Here is a 17,883-nt window from a genome sequence, read left to right as displayed (position 1 = left end):
CAATTACTGCATACCAATCTCTAAAAAGACCAATTTAAGGCAGCTTCCCTTAATCTTTGGTTTGCTTCCTTGTAGGATGTTCAGTATGATGTACTTATTATGTGAGCAATCCTACTCAAACTCTTTTGTTCAAATAAACACACATTTTTTAAGCCTTTTTTAAACACACACACACATACACACACACAAACAGTTTGATCAGCCTAGATCACTGTGCGTCACCCACAGGATCCGCAGTGAGTGGTGTGTAAATGACCGGGTTGTGCCTGAGGAGGCAGACTTCCTTGAACTTTGTGTGACCTACCGGAATATGATGTGGGCTCAGCTTGCTGCAGTGAGATTATATTCTCCCGCCTTCAAAAGACAAGACTGTGAAATGAACTAGGCGTGTTGCCTTGGATACATAAGAACTCTATAGGAGCATGCGGACGGATGAATATTAACTGTAGTGCCAGGAAAAGAGAGAAAGGGAGGTTATTGCATCCAAACATACATAATACAGCATTATATCCAACCATCAACAACAATACAGTTTTAGAATAAATATAAATGTAAATATATATTTTTTTATTTAAAGTACCCTATCTATCCTATCTATAATCATATGTTAATTTTCAACTCTATCGCACCTGCCCACACCATATATCGTTGATGAAGTACTGCTGACACTTGTTAGCAGCTGAAACACACGAACACACAGTGCAGAAAGATGAAAAAGACTTACAGATCAAAAGGAACCTAAAGACGTGATGCCTCCTTTCATCTTCCTGCTCCAGTTTATTAAGTACAGTGTGTGTGTGTGTGTGTGTGAGTGTGTGTGTGTGTGTGTGTGTGTGCGCATGCCTGTGCGTACACCAATCAGCCATAATGTCTAATCATGGGCACTCAAGGCTCACCCATGCCAGCAGGGACCAAAGGCCATCCCATCCAGTCTGATCCCACAGAAAAGCAGCACAAATCGCTGTAAGAAAAAGAAAAAGTCAAGGCTGGCCACAATAGAAAGGCACAAAACCACCCAGAGCACCACAGCCCACCGTGCACAGGGCTCAGCAGGCAAAGGCACAAGGCCACTGCCGGATGCTCCCGACAAACAAGTCCGAATCGCAGAGGCCCCTCCCGATAACCCACATTACCCAAAGGATCTGGTGCCAATGTCCTGGTGCCAGACACCACAGCACACCATCAGAGACCCTGTGGAGCCACACCAGAGCAGAAGGAACCTAAAACCTACAGTTGGTAGGTTTAATGTTAACAGTTTAATGTTAATGTTATGACTGGTATGTGTGTGTGTGTGTGTGTGTGTGTGTGTGTGTGTGTGTGTGTGTGCGACGACCACAATTTGTGCAGTTTTTCAAGGAAGTTAGGTGTTTATTTTTACTAAACATCCTGCAGAACCAGCCCTAGTCCTTCTGAGGACTTTTGTCACACCTGCTTCTTTTTCTTTTCTTTTTTCATGAATGCAAAACCCAGAAGCTTTCTTTCTTTTTCTTTTTTTTTTTTTTTTTGGATGAACAATTGTCTTTTACATAACATGTTGCTTTTGTTTCAGGTCTAGAAATATTTTCCTGTAGGATTATTTCTTTATTAAAAATCAGATTTTTTTTTTATTTAATTTTTTTTTACTGAATAATGAAATTATTACATATAAAACAAATATATGTAACAAAGTTGCATCCAGGTTGCCGAAGACTTTTTAAAAAAATATATGTATACAGTACCAATATGGTGACGTTATCTCTGACTCTTTTGAATCTATGACCTATGAGGACATGGGGATGATCCCCAGTAAAAAGCCAGGGTTTCCTTTTGGTTATTGAGTTTAATATTGCACTTAGAATGAATTATTTTGATTAACAATTATCCTGTATCAATTAAAAGCCCTCACAAGAATTAAAAGGCAAACCTAGTTGTGTGGTCCATGGGTTACAGTCACCTTCTGTCTTCTACAGGAAGGATTAATGGTAAGAACAGTTTCCTTTTAAAGTTTATGGTCAGGTACAAGGATCTAGACTAAATACAAAACGGACCTATGGCTTGGAAAGACTGGGTAATGGGTCTAAAAATATCTCAAATGTTTTTTCCTCCTTTTTTTTGGTTTTAATTCTTGCCAGGAGCTGTAGAACCAACCAAAACACTCCCAGTTTAGTGCTTACACTATAGGTAGACACTGAGAATACTGAGTTTTAGGATAAGGCAAGTGGTTGCCGCCATCTTTGGCCAAATTATGATACTACAAGTAGAATATTAAATAATGTTTTAGGATACTATCTGTCTGTTTCTGCATAGAGTGTAATAAGTAAATTTGTGTGTGTGTGTGTGTGTGTGTGTGTGTGTTGGCGTATTTGTTGATAAGTGCCCAACATCCAGATGGCCACCCAGCAACCTGATTGGGATAAAAAACAACTAAATTAAATTTAGATTTTTCTTTTTTTAATTGACCAGGTTTGATTAAATGTGGAACATGCTGATGCAGCTGGTAACATTCCTGCCTCACAGCTCCAGACTCCATGGGTTTTGACTGCGTAGAGGTTTCTCTGGCTTTCTAACACTGTTTAAAACATTCCAGTTGGCAGACGTGCTAATCTCAATTGTCCTTAGCCAAGAGGGACAGTTGTCCCTAGACACAAGTGTGCATGTGTGCATGGTGCCTGGCAGGTCTGGCATCTCTTTCAGGGTGTATTCCTGACTTTTATCCCATGTTCCCAGAATAGGCTCCAGATCCTCTATAGCCCTGAGCAGGATGGAGCAGTTACAGAGGATGAATGAATAATACATTCATTTTCACATTGTTAATTTAAATGGTTAGAATCAGAAAACTTCAAACGGCAGTCATGTACAATATAGTGGGAATTTTACTTTTTTTTTTTTTTACTATTAACAAGGGTTGGCCATTTTGTGTAAATTTCAACCAAATATGTTTGGTTTTGTCTTGTTTACATGCTTGTATTTTGTACTGTTATGGAAGATTAATATATGACATCTAGCAGAGGTTTAAGCCACTCTGCCCAAAAAAAAAAAAAAACTAAGAGAATAAATACAGCCAAGTACAAACGTTTGCATACCTACAAAATATCAGGCAATCCTAAAGAAAACTTAGCACAAGAAAAACAGGAGAATATATAACAAATGGGGTTTTAAGTCCATGGCAGTGTACCTGGACACCTTCCTACCGTACATATACTATTTATTGTAACCAAATGGCCTGTAGTCATTTTGGGCAGGAGAAGAACCTGTGAATCTTTACAAAGAAAGTAACCTGAGCTTAGGAAACTAGGAACTGAGGAGCTGGCTAGCTAGACAGTCAGACGGACAGACAGACAGACAGACAGGCAAACAGACATAACCATAACAGTCATAATGTACTTGTTAAATCCCATTTCAGGTTTAGTCTGACTTCGCTTGCATGACATCCTCCAGTCTCCTGCAAAGGCTTTCCACTAGATTAAGGAACATGGCTGTGGGATTTTTTTTGCCCATTCAGGGACAATAGCATTAGTGATGCATGCTAAATCTTCTCAAAGGTGTTGTGGGGTTGAATTCAGGGCAGAGGTACCAGCAGCCATAAAAACATGCATTTTTTAAATATTTCTTGTTAGTTTAGTTAGTTCTAGTTAGATTAACATCAGTGGTGTCTGGTGGTCATTGCACATTTCTATGTTGTTTTTTTTTTTCACATTTAGCTGATAAAGAACAGCCTGGAAATGATGAAGCTAAACTGAACATTTTAAAGCTTTTAAAAATAATAAGCAACCTGTTGTACGCAGTAAATATTCTGCTAAGAGCAACAGTAGCACAGGGTCGGGTCTGAAACAGATCACCAGACAACTATTACATTTTTCTTATACAGCCGTTTTTATAGTACAGGTTACTCACCCATTATCCCCCCACCCCATCCGCAAAAGTTACTGTATTATAAGCATAAACACCAACATAGGTTCCTTCAAGTCCTTATGCTTCAGTCTTTTAAAATCTGTAATGTGCGGTCCAACAAAAATATTTTACAGATATAATATGCGTGTGTATATATATGCTATCCACTCATCCTTTGTTGGTGGAATCTCTTCCAACCATGTCTTGGTTATTGCTTTTTTACTAGCTACTAATAGTATTTTAGAAGGTATTTGTCTTGTGCATTAAAATCAGTTTGTATGTTTCCTAAATATATAGTACCAAAACTATGATCAATCTTAAAACCCAGTATTGATTCAATTTCAGTGATCACAATTAACCAATAAGATCGGATTGCTGGGCATCTCCAGAATATATGATAATAATCAGCCATAGAGTTGTTACATCGTCTCCAGCAACGTGCAGAATCTAAGTTACCATTTTGTGAGTATATAATATTTGGAGTAATAAAGAATCTAATCATATTTTTCCATGAGAATTCTCTTTATTGACCAGAACTGGAGGTAGTGTGTTGTGTTTTACAAATAATAGATGATTAATAGACTCTATTAATAGACTAGAGGGTACCTGCGACTACACATTCTACCATTACAGTACCTGTTGTATACGCCATCACTGTAGACGCTCTGCAGTTTGATCCGGGGATTCAGTAGCCCTGAGCCCGTCCTGTCGGGAACCTTGGATTACAAGTAACGCGGTTTACGAGTGTTCCGCAAGACTTTTTTAATACATTTTGACTTGAAAAATGAGCATTGTCTTGATTTACGTAGAATCATGTATCATGCATGCGCTTCTTGTTTTGACACTGAGCATCACGTAATCACAACTGAGACAATGGTTTTCTCTCTCTTGCGCTGTGGAATTGTAGGTAATCATCTCCTCTGTTGGGTGAATAAACACACACGCACGCGCGCATACTCTCTGCCTCTCTGGTGTGTGTGCGTCTCTCTTATGACGCACACACACTCTCTGTCTTACACAGAAACTCTGTTGTTGCGATTCTTTTCAAAGATAAAATGTGCAGGTTTATTTGTTGTTGTTTTTTTTACTTTACAGCAGTGATTCCATTAGTTTGCGCTCACGCGAGAGTGACTAGCGACGTTCCTTGCTAATTTTTCGGATTGCACGCACATTACACACACACAAACACACACACACACACAGAGCCTGTCTGCACAAAAGGAAACACTTATCTATCAGGATTTATTTTTCTTTTTCCTTTAAAGGTAAAGTGCAGGGTAATTTGTTTTGTTTTTACTTCATATTTTGCATAAATTATTTTTATGTATTATTTTTTTTTTTTGGCTGTAGAACGAATAATTTGAGTTTACATTATTTCTTATGGGAAAAATAAATGGAATACGAGCCTGCTTCCGGAACGAATTATGCTCGTAGTCCGAGGTTCCACTGTAGTAAGAACCGCCTGTGACGAAACGACAGTACTTGCGCAAACACACAAAGACACAAACAGAATTTCTGTTATAAATAGATAGACAGATTTCTTTATGATCCAATTCACAACCATATATTCATTACATATATAGACATCTTTTTTTAATCAAAACTAAATATTTTATATACCAGAGTACACAAACCTTTTTACAAAAAATAAAATAAATAATGACACTAGTTGTCAGTAACATGACCAAGACGGAACCAACGTTTCACACGGCGGGTTTTTGCACGACGGATATTTATAACGGACCTAGTTTCCTGGCAACCTTCATCCTCCGGAAAGAACTGAAGAGGTAAATATTTATCTGGTTTGTCTGTCACAACCCTGCGTATATGTAACGTTTTCCTAGTAAGTAGGGTTTAAATGTTTTATCTGGCAAAAGACAAACAGCCACTGAGTGTCTCATAAAGTTAAAGAGAAGAGAAGTTGCAGGCCCGCTTAGCGCGCTAGCTACCAGGAGCTATCCCTGCTGTACTCCCTCAGTCAGGAAGCGTTACTCAGCGTCAGGTGGCAACACTCACAGAATTCTCCTAATTCTACGTGAGGAAGTGAGTTTATGAAAACAAATACGTTTTTTATTTGTTTTGTTTGCTATTATTGGCCAGCTTGTGTGTTCTGTTAGCTCATGCTAGATGGCTAATGTCGTCATGTCGATTTCAGTTCCTCAATCTGGCTAACTGTAACCTTAGCTGATTAAGAAATCCCCAGTCACGTGAAATACTGTCGGAAAGCCCTGTCGGTGGGACTTGTTAAACATTTTTATCACAAATTTTGCTCTGATTCAAAGATCTCCCCATGGTGGATGATGTTAGCTGGCTGTGGTTGAGTGGATTTATGTGTCATAATGATGTGATTCAGAATTCATGTGATTCATCCTATTACACATAAGCTGTAGCAGGAATAGTGCAGTGTCATTCATATCACGTATGTTTTTCCAGGTTATCTGTATATACTAATTATACGGATCTAAAATTTTTGGGTCAGAAATTTGTCAACACCCCTCCTCTCTTTTTATCGATCAATATGGACAGATATAATTCGGGTGGATTGCAGTGGTCATATGTCATTCACATGTATGTCTCTTCTATTCAACTTGGAAATGCAGAAACCATCATGGAAGAGCTCAATCTGGACAAGACAATTATTTGATTTTAACATCACCAAACTGATACACAGATGACATTCTGCTGTCAGAAAGTGCCCAGGATCTGGAAAAAATTATCCACAGAATGAAGGAGGAAAATAAACCGATAAACCTGTATTTGAACGTAAAAAAAAAGACAGATCATGATAGCCAGCGATGGTTAAGTCCGTATTTAGATCACTGTCGAGGAAATCTAATCAGTCCAATATTACATTTTTGTTAGATCAATGATTGATTATCACAACGACTGCATGGGCAAGACATCGAAAAGGAAAGACATGAGCCTCACCATGAAGTCCATATTTAGGATATGAGCACGGGGTACACATTCACACATTACGGGGCGATTAGGGAATGCTAGTTAGTTTAATCTGCATGGTTGCACCCAGACATGCATGACACCCTGAGGAAACCCCCCGAGCACAGAGAGAACATGCAGACTCCATGGACACAGATCCGAGGCAGGAATTGAACCTCAACCCTGGAGGTGCAATGCGACAGTGATAAAAACCATGCCACAATGTAAAAATGTAGCTTTTAAAAATTTCAAGATATTTATGTAGCTGTGATGGTTACCGAATTGCGATACAAAATGAATTGGCACCTAGGTTTTGTGATTATATCGTTTCATTGTATATACCCATTTTACTGTTAACGCTGTCCACTATCCCTATGGTTCTGCCATATATTTGGTTGTCCTGCTTATGTTTTTTTTTATTTATTATTTTTTTTTAGTAAAATATATTAATTCTGACATATTGTGCAGAATATTTGTCTTTAGTCAGTGCTTGCACATATGGTAAGAGTATCTATTTTAAACCATTCCAGAAGGATGTTTCGTCTAAACTGGAAACTCTGTGTTGACAAAATATTTGCTTGTTTCACGTTTCTTGTGGTGTACATAAGCGAGATAAGGATTTTTCATACATTTGTTTCGAACATCCTAGTAAGGATGATAATGCGGATGTGCAGAAGTAAACTGATAGAAGAGAGAGAGAGAGAGAGACAGTGATTACGTTGATAGTCCACTGGTGATTTTATTTTTTTTCTGTAGCAGGTTAAGGGATGAGCCACTCCTCTGGGATTGGCCATGATGTGCTACAGGAGGCGACCGATGGGATGGACACCCCTGACTCTCCTGAGGCCCGTAGTTGGACAGCCGCTAATGGATCCGCCTCTCAGGTGCAGAAGTGTCAGGATGGAGTAGTTTGCCTGGAGCAAGGCAAACAAAAAGGAACTCGCACACAAAGAGGAACTCATCAGAGCATGGACCCCGCGTACAGACAAATACACACAAACTCGGCGCCTCACACCAACGCTCATGTCTGTGAAGATGGCCCAACACACACAGATAAACACTTTACTGCTGTAACCAAAGACAGTCTGTACATGGAAACTACCAACATGCCAAACGCAGGACCGAGCGATGGGTGGGGAGGAGCAGAGGACAAGGAAGTCAGAAATGAGAATAATGAAAGAGATGTTGCAGAAGTGGAAAACAGTGAGGAGAATCAGCAGATGGCTGTGCAGGTGAGAATTTACCAAACTTTGTCTGCTGAGTCTGATCTAATTTAAAAAGCCATATATATTACACATCTTTATTACCTAATGCATCTTCTGTTTACTATAGCACATTCGCTGCACAATATTGCACAGTTATACTGTACATCATAACTTTATTACCCAATGCATCTTCTGTTTGTATAACACATTGTATATATTTATTGTAAATAGGCCACTTATGCACTTATGGTCAGATGTTAACTGCATTTCATTGGCTCTGTACATGAACTTTGCACAATGACAATAAAATTAATCGAATCTATTCTAATCCAATCAAACTAAATCCCAACACTTAGAGTTTAAACGTTTATTTATCAGGGTCAAGAGAACACCTTGTATTTTTAGAGTTTTAACTTGTGCTCCAAGTCTCTTGGGATAAACTCCAGACCCCCCACAAGGGTAAAGCAGTATAAATGAGGAGTGAGTGAGAGCAAAGACCTATTTGTTTTTTAGGTATTTGGGTTAAGTCCCAACCTCCACCCGAAAAATAAATAAATAAATCCTTCCTAAAGTGTTTGACTGATGATGATTCTACTTAGTAACCTGATCTACCTGTTTATATAAGTAATGATAGAAACATATGGATAAGAGCGTCTGCCAAATACCTAGATGCTAATTCAGTACGCGTCACCTACTGCTATTGTTTGAAGCAGGAAAAAAACATCACATTGTATGCAACTTGACATTCACGCAATCAACAACACAGTTACACAGCATTTTAGTGCTTATAACATACTTATAATGGTTTTTAATACTTGTAACATTTACAGCTGGGGTGTGAAACTGGATTCAGAAAGGGCCATGTGGGGGCAAGCTTTCATCCCAACCAAGCAGAAGGCACGCCTGTTTAATTGGTTGTTCTTGGCTTTCAACAGGCTATCAGGTGTGGCGTCTGGTTGGTTTGAATGAAAGCCTGCCTCCACATGGCCTTTTCTGGATCCAATTTGACACCCCTGCTGTAAATAATATTATAGCTGCTTGAGACAAATCTGAAAATGAACATTAGTGTTATTGGATTTAATTTAATTGAATCGAATCGGAAAACACAAAGCCCAAAAATGTTTATAAAATGAAATTGACTGTATGTCTATAATTTCCTGCTTTACTTTCAATTAGTGTTGGCAAACCAGTGGTTGTCTAATTCTGTGTAGGAGGCCAATGGTATATAGAAGTTCTGACAAAGCAAACTTGGAAGAAATTGAATTATAACCATAATTACAAGGCTTAAGACAAAAACTCTTCCAGAGTACCGCAATACAAAATATTGATGAGACACCTTCTTGTCCTTTGTGGTGCACAAGATATATCAGTTTAATATTCGTTACGAGCTCTCATTCTTCTTACACGCAAGTCAGCAGCAGATGTAGTAGCCCACAGAGCATGAAGTTTGAGAGAGAGAGAGACGATCAGAAAATAACATTCTGGGTCATGGATCAAATGTAAGACCTGCAGATTCATCAAGAGAATAATACTGTATTGGATCATAATACACTAATGGTTAACATTTTTACTCTATGCAGAGATGGCCACCTGAAGGGCAGTCACTGTGAACTGGCTCACATACTGTACATGCACCCTGGTTTCGACGATAGCTGGGCTGACTCTCTGTAGTGTATCGCCTCTTGCCTAATATTTACTGTTATTTCGTGTCAGTCATGTACATTAAACACCAAAACATTGAGTCAGGTCGAGAAAAAATGGCGTCTATCTGTAAAGTCTTTTGTGCATTTAAACTTCATTGTCTCCTCAGCCAGTAAAAGAGATCAACAATGAAGACTCAACCACTTCACAGACCCCACCTACAGAGCCAGTCGACTGTAACTCTTGCGACGATGGCCATTTGTCTGGTTCCACGCCGCCTGACCAGGCCCCTCCTCTGGTCCCTGCTCCTCTTCCAAGTTTAGTCCCTCTGCCCGTGGTGCCAGCACCTGAGGATTGGCCACAGCCGACGCACGTGATGGCAGAAGTGCGGGTGCGTTCTGCTCCTGGACGCAAGCGGGTAGTGCGGGGTATTCAGGACAGTAAAAGTCTGGATGGCATCAGCGAGGCGTGTGGAGGCGCCGTGCGTGCCGTGGCAGGCGAGGGCCGCAGGGCAACTATCTCTAGCGCTCTGGAACTGGAGGGCACAGTGAGCCATGATGGAGATCTCACCCACTTTATCACCAAGAACTTGGAGCAGAAAATTAAAATGAGTTCACGGCCCAGCCTCGACACCGACTGTGAGTGTGTGACAGTCCCTTTTCCTTTCTGATTTTTCTTTATTGTTAAAGCATACTGCCTGCAATGTTATAGGGCTGTAGTGCCTCTTTCATGGTGTTGGTACAGTAGCATTTCGTCCTCCACAATACTTTTTTATTTCTCATTTAAAGCATAAATAATGAAGTAATAACAAAGTTTTTTTATTATTATTACATGGTAACATTTTAATCTGATTACTAAAGCTGTACTGATTAGTCAGTTCTCTGCATGCGTGTTGTGCACAGCGGACTGCTCAGGCCCAGTGGTACGAGGTCGTGGTTCATTGCGTCGGCCAGCTGACATCCCGCCCATAGACCCCAGTGTGCTGGTGGACCTTCACAAACACACGCAGGAGGTTGCACACAGTGTGGAAACGATGCTGCGCAGCCTCAATGGAACTATCCAGAATGTAAGCTCTAGCACATTTGAGCATAAACACAACCCTGATATGCACACACACACACACACACACACACACACACACACACGTCTTTCTGCTTAAACATAGGGGTTTATATTTCACTGACCTAGTTTGACAAATGGAAAACCAGCTGTGCTATACTACTCTTGCAAGATGACATCATTACTTGCACCCAGTCTAGACTGCACCTAGATAGATACATTATAGATCGTTCTCCACAACATGGTTTAGTCTCATGTAGCCCTACGGACGATATGGCAAAAATTTATAACACAATATATTTCTTAATTTTGGTCGATACGATATAGTTCCGATATCGATATGGACAATATTAAAAAGCCTCAGGAAAAAAGTGCAGAGGACACAAACAATGGATGTCAAACTGAATTTGCTAAGTCTATAATACCTCCAGGCTCCTCATATATAATTTTATTTTTTTTTTTTTTACTTAAAAAAACTTTTTTTTTTTTTTAAACTACAAAAAAAATAAGGTTCACTAATCAGGATGTTGATTATACCAGTGAGAGATGAGCACTAAGACCCAGCAGGGAAGACGATTTCCGCAGCGCAAGAGAGAGAAAAACCGTTGGCTCATATATTCAAATGTATATCGAAATATCGGAAATGTGTTTAAAAATCATATCACCGTTATTAAAAAAAATTCTATCGCAATATATATTGATATCGAATTATTGTCCAGCCCTAGTCTCATGGTTATTAATGCAATGCCAATAGCCTTCAAGGCTAAGACATTTTGCACAGCAATTTGAACTACATAAGGTGCCTTAAATAGGATTCCTAAATAGTTATGACACCAATGACATGCTGCTGGCATACTATTTAATACTGTAGCATCCCTGATGTTAGTAAATTTCATTATGATGATACAAGTAGAACATTAGCATGTCTGTCAAACTTACTGATTATTAACTCTGTATTAAGCTCACTTACTCTAACGAAAATGCAGTATACAGAATAAAAGCAGAAAAAAAGACAAACACAAGCCCACTATCTCTTTAGCTGAAACACATTTGCAACTGGGCATTGATGCGAATTCCTCTGTAAGGATGTTTTATATGAATATCCACTTGCAATCCACCAAATTAAAGAAGCCTCATCTGTTTGGCAAGAACAGAAGCCAAAAATCCATTTTCTCGCTAATGTGATTATATTAGACGATTTATTCGGTCATTTTCTTGCTTTCCCACTCTCTGTCTTCCCCAGTTTATTTGTACACTGCCAGGTCTTGATTATCGCTCTGTAGTCTGACTTATTTCTGTTGCTTGCATGCTAAACTGGCATATAATGTATTTATACAAACGTCCAAACATCATTTTATTAAAAATAGTTTTGTTTCCTGTCTAGATAATTCCTTTTATACAAATTTTACGCAATCTAGCATCCACAACAATAGCACTATTGGCTGCTCCACATTCTGGACTGGATTACAGTCACCCCTGTTTACTTACCTGACTCGTCTGACACCTTTCCTTGGTTTACCTCTGAACTGTGTGCCGTTAAATCTGCAAGTAGGCGTCTTGAGCACTGGTCTTACTGTACATGTATATGCCAAGACCTACTGCAACTGTCCAAGTGCAGCTTACTAAATCAAATCCCTTTATCTGACATCACCTGCTCATCTGTTATTTAATGCCCTTTTGCTACTTTATTTTTAAGCCTGTTGCTGTTAATTTCTACCTAGATTTCATTGTAAGAATGAGAGAGTTACTTTTTTGAGCATTTTGAGCCCTTTCAGTGACTGTGTTGCATCAAAAGGTCTTGCGTAAAAATCTATAGTGATTCTCACTCTGCTGAGATTATTTTTTTTAGAGCAGGCTTTGACACAGTAAATCATTTCTTATCTGTTGTCTTTTTTTCTAGTGGCATGTCAGACACAACCCTTACATAATTTCAATCTTATCTCAGTGGGAATCTTCACTTTGAATTCATGATGAACATAAATCCGTATTCCCCAATTACACAACGAGTCCCTCAAAGTTGTGTTTTCAGTCTGCTCACTTTGCTGAGACAGTTTGATGACCCTCTGGTCTTGAATCAGATGCAGTATTGATATCAGCTCACCACATCTGTAGGCTATTTAAAATGGTTGAATTCCAACATTCCTGAAGTAAAAATAAGATTTTCCTTGTCCATGCCAAAAATTTTGTGGATGATGGTTCGGACAGTCAGTTGTCCCAGCTGCCTGTAATATTCATGTAATTTTAAAGCACTGCATGCACTCCTTCTCCTTGTTTTTGCTGAGCATTTCTACCTCGTCAGCTTACCCTGTAAGGTCCAGTATGATTAAGGATGAGACTGGTCATAGTGGGCGGCAGATTGTTCAGTGGCATGGCCTGTGGATGTTGGAATTCCTTCCCACACGATCGCAATGACTGTTTCCTTGTCCTGCTTGAAACACTTCAGTGCATGCTGTTGTTAAAATAAAAAGACAAATTTATAGTCCGGTTACAATCATGAAATTGGCAACATTTTTTAATTAACTAAAGACTAACAATGTCTTACATTTTACACATCTACAGTATATTTCCGTTTATTGTTGTAACATGGGCGGCACAGTGGTGTAGTGGTTATCACTGTCACCTTGCACCTCCAGGGTTCGGGTTCGACCCCCGGCCAGGTTCGATTTCCATCGATGTGTGCATGGAGTTTGTATGTTCTTGTTGTGCTTGGGGTTCTTCGGTTTTCTCCGGCAGTCCAAAAACCTGCAGGTTAGGCTAAATGAACTGATTTTATTTTATTCATTTATTTCCTACTATTATTATTTTTTTTATTTGTTACAGTTGTAAACATCTTGACACAATTTTCTCATACCATGACCCACCAGTGTGTCAATAGTTTAGAGTGCACCACCTGTAGGATTACAAAGGAACTGCAACATTTTACCACCTTAAATGCAAACATACTGTACATAAATGAATAATAAGTTTTTTGTACAGTTAAAATAATGAAAATCACTGGGTTGATACTGCTAGTCCAAATATTGGTGTTGAAGCTGAACGCTGAAGTGTCCTACAACATGGTGTTGTTGTGCAGAGTTGTGCAGCTTTTAAAGTACTTTCCTTTCGGGGTTTTTAGGAAAAGGAAATGTAATATTACATGTAATTGTGCTTCAATCTCTATACTGCTTATCTGTTTAGGGTTGCAGGAAGCCTGGAGGCTATCCCAGGGGATGCGGGTTACACCCTGGACAGGGTGCCAGTCCATTGCAGGGCACAAGCACACACACACTGGCACACTTCGGGCAGTTTAGAAAGGATGAATAGCCTACCATGCATGTTTTTGAACAGTGGAAAGAAAAGATCCACCCAGAAGTAACCCACAAAGCCAAGGGAGAACATGCAGACTGTACATATTTCTATAAAGAAAGGGCATCCATTTTCCACCCATGTCAACTTTTAAAAGCCTCATCCCCCACGCAGTGGCTAAAGAAATAGTTCCACTTTTTATCCTCTTATCACAGAGCATACTTGTGTAGTGAGCACCCAGCTCTGCCATAAGGCAAAGCTGGTACAGGAGTACCGAAACTCCTTGAGTGCCTGTTGTGTATTAGCTATGGATAAAAATGTATTATAGTAATTGTATTATTTGTTAATTATTTTTACTGTAGCATGATGGCATTTAAATCAAAGACAGGACATCAGGATGCTATCAAATGTACTCTGTTTTCGACTCTAATGTTCCCCTCAAGCTTTATTGTGACCCTGTGGTAATTGAAAGTATTTGTTTAACCCTTTCTTTTTCCTTATATAGATGACAGCACTGAGTGTAGGTTATATTCAGACATACAGAGACTCTGTGGACAGTTTGGGGGAGTCAGTAGATATGAGCATAAAGGTATAGGAATTCTTTTTAAATTATCTATTACTCAACTCATTATCTATGGTTTGTTTTTGTTGATGACCTATTTTGTTGTGCTTGTGTATTTAGGGAATGTACACACTGATGGCACGTTGTGAGGAACTGGATCGCTCCATGCAGCCCATCCAGACGCTCGCGGCTCAGATCAGAGACATCAAGCGCACGCTGGACGCTCTGGAAGCCATCTGCAAGTAATGTCCTTGAGCATGACTACGCCCTGTAGCCCCAGGAGACAGTCTGTGACAGCTCCGCCCTCTGCTAGTTATCAAGCGACCGAATCACTTTGCTAACGATCATTTCTCCTAGAAACGCTCCGTGAGCGCTGCGCTCCTACCCTCTGATTCCTCTTAGTAGCAGTGATCCTCTTGTTGTGGCTCTGCACCTTTTTAATATTATTATTGAAAAAGAAACAGACTCCAGATTGTGAGCTCACACCGTCCAGCAGATTGACGTCACAACTATAGGAGGGCTCTCTCTGTCTTTCTTTTTCTCTCTTTCTCTTTCTCTCGTTCTCTTTCTCTCCCTGAATGCATGGTACTGGAATTATTTATAGTGTGTGTGTGTGTGCGTGTTAACAGATGAGTTGGTGATTGGTGGCATTAAAATCCTTAAATTAGTCCAGATGCGTCACATCTGTATTTGCCACTGTGAAAACGTGTTCTAGAAGCCATTCTCTGTTTCTATTTTCCTCCCTTTGGGTGTTTGTGTGTCTACAGATTGGATGCTATGTATCCCCTGTTTCTACCACTGATCAATTCTAACACGTGTGACCTATTAATCGTCCTGAGAGCTTTGGACCTTCTGTTGCCATGGTAACAGTCATGAGGGATATAGCACAGAGACTAAGCATACCGTCGTTTGGAAACGAGCTGTCGGACTGAAGAAGGGCGTAAGAGTATAATGAGATTTTTTTTTAAATTAAGAGGAGTGCTGGACAGTCCCTGATCTCCAGCCCTCGTCCGTTTCTTTTCTTGTCTGCTTCCAATGCACCCGATTTATTAAACTGTCTGGCAAATGTGTCTGTTTTAAAGAATGCAATATAACAATAAATTTACTAGAGTTATCCAGTGTAATTGTATGCTCATTGTATTTAAAGTGCACCAGCTGTTTGTTTTTAAAGTTTTTAAATAATTGATGCTTAAAACTAAATGTGTGAACAGGATTGGAGAATATAAAGCAAAGAACATTTATTGTGAGATGAAGTTTTCTACTTTTAACAGGGAACTGTGCTGTGAATGATGTTCTGCTTCCCCAATGCCATCCAGGTTGTACTCGTTTTTAAGAATGGTATGTTTTTGCACATGTATTTGGTGCAAGTATGGGGTGATGCGCAGGTAATTTTTTCAGATATAAGAAAGAGTCCTTAATGGAGTTCCTGGAAGGCCATTAGTATAGCAGGGGATTATATAGAGAAATTAAAGTAGTTCTCCTCATAACCATGTTCTGTTTTACCAAAAAAAAAGTCCCAGTTTTGACTTGAACGCCCTTCATATTTTCCCTTTTACTCCCTTTTTACTTTAATTTGTTCACTCGTCTTTAGTAACCACTTGGTCCTGGTTAGGCTCATGGTGCATCTGGAGTCTATTCTGGGTACACTTGGATGCATGCATGGAAAACACCCTGGATCGGATCCAAGTCCATCACAAAACATAAGTGGTGTTTTTTTATTTTTATTTTTATAATGTTTAAGATCATCACAACAATAATTGAAGTTGTATGTTTACTATATTGCACCTGTAAAGTTTCTCTGTCATTCATAGTTTCAGGAATCTGACACATGAGCACGCATTCCAGATGCACAATAAGGATGATGGTGTGTTATGAACACTATAAATAGTTGATCATTTGGGTTTGCCTCATTTTAATTTTAGCTACAAAACACCACGTGCATAGCAACAAGCTGTTCATAAGATTTGCAAACGAGAACAAGTATCATGGGAACTACAGTTGGAATTATATGATGTGGTTAGATGAGAACACAATTGGACCCTTTGGCCATGCAGCTGGCTCAACCAAACCAGCTTAGCTAACCTTTAAAAAACAAAAAAATATGAAGGTCTTATAAAACCGTAGCCCTGCAATGGACCGTCTTCTGCATGGTGGATTTCTCCTTTGTGCCAGTGACCTTGAGGAAAGGCTCTAAACTGGTTACTGAAGATGAATAAATAAAGCCATATATAGTGCCCTCATAAGTTAAACATTACAACTATTGCACAAGGCATGTTGTATATAGTTATGGGAGTTGGTAACCATTCCATAATCAATCATCCGTTTGAGTAAACCAATTGATGATCTAGTAATTGCTGGTACATTTCTTCCTACACCTCTAGTGTTTCCTGAAAATCAGTCCCACCACCACCATTGACTATTACTCTACCCAGAGTACATTACATTCACATACACCAAGTAGGATTACTCACATAAGACTCTTGTAATCAATATATTAACATTACAAACACGACACAGCTGTCAAAGCAGAAGTACATTGTCCATATTTCCCACTGTATGCATGCTCCTTCGGATAGATTTTGCATATTGCAATCTTTATGTTTTTGTTGGTGGTTTACTTGTATCGATTTTCCTAAAAACAAAGTACACACATCTGAAAGGGTTTTTTTTTTTTTTGTTTAAGAAAGCAATCACTTTGAGATCACCCTGATACCTGACAGAATACCTGTCGCTGCTGCTGTGAATATTTTACACTACGAACATTAAATATTGAATATTAATTGAAACAAAAATTATAACATAAAACATATACCATTGAAACACATAGAAGATAAATATTGATTAATGATAATAATCTGTCCTCAATAATAATAATGATAAATATAAAAAAAACAATTATTTATGGGAAATTTGTGAAGACCTGTTGTTGAGTTCTTCTGTACACCGTTTGCAGTTCCCTTTGTTGAACTGAACAATTTCGCTCTCTGCACTTTGGAATCACACTTAACATGGCTAAACACTCTGTGAAGTATACTCGCACAGTACTTCAGGCCGATCAGAACGCACCTATGATGTGTATATACAATAAAAGAGAAGTAACTCATGCCAGTTATACTCCAATCTGTCAAAGTTCACATTTGGAGGCTTTGTAATGTATGCATAATCAGGAATCTCAAGAGCTTTTGTTGCATATGAAGCTCAATTTCCATAAATATTATATTTTAATACTGTCGCGAATGAAAAGATTTGTATCGGGTTTGATAAATGAGGCCAGCTCTGTGTCTGGTCTTGATCAGGTGGCATGAAGCGCTACAGCTCAAATGA

The 17,883-nt window shown here is 39.1% G+C and overlaps 1 protein-coding gene across 3 annotated transcripts; it reads left to right on the top strand.

Moving 5' to 3' along the window:
- Positions 1-5,566: 5,566 nt before the first annotated feature.
- On the top strand, positions 5,567-15,673 carry borcs6 (BLOC-1 related complex subunit 6). Of its 3 annotated transcripts, none has more exons than XM_053504781.1 (6): positions 5,567-5,657; positions 7,564-8,039; positions 9,823-10,291; positions 10,556-10,719; positions 14,503-14,586; positions 14,680-15,673. In XM_053504781.1, the coding sequence occupies exons 2-6, from the start codon at positions 7,575-7,577 to the stop codon at positions 14,803-14,805; spliced, it is 1,308 nt and encodes a 435-aa protein (XP_053360756.1). In that variant the 5' UTR covers positions 5,567-5,657; positions 7,564-7,574; the 3' UTR covers positions 14,806-15,673. The 3 variants fall into 3 exon arrangements, with proteins under 3 accessions (XP_053360756.1, XP_053360757.1, XP_053360755.1); XM_053504782.1 differs by having other exon boundaries at positions 5,597-5,657; positions 7,567-8,039; XM_053504780.1 differs by lacking the exon at positions 5,567-5,657 and adding an exon at positions 5,709-5,913.
- The last annotated feature ends 2,210 nt before the right edge of the window (positions 15,674-17,883 follow it).

This window comes from Clarias gariepinus, chromosome 9, assembly GCF_024256425.1.
Source record: "Clarias gariepinus isolate MV-2021 ecotype Netherlands chromosome 9, CGAR_prim_01v2, whole genome shotgun sequence".
Classification (NCBI taxonomy): Eukaryota; Metazoa; Chordata; class Actinopteri; order Siluriformes; family Clariidae; genus Clarias; species Clarias gariepinus.
This window is presented reverse-complemented; position numbering and strand designations above follow the sequence as displayed.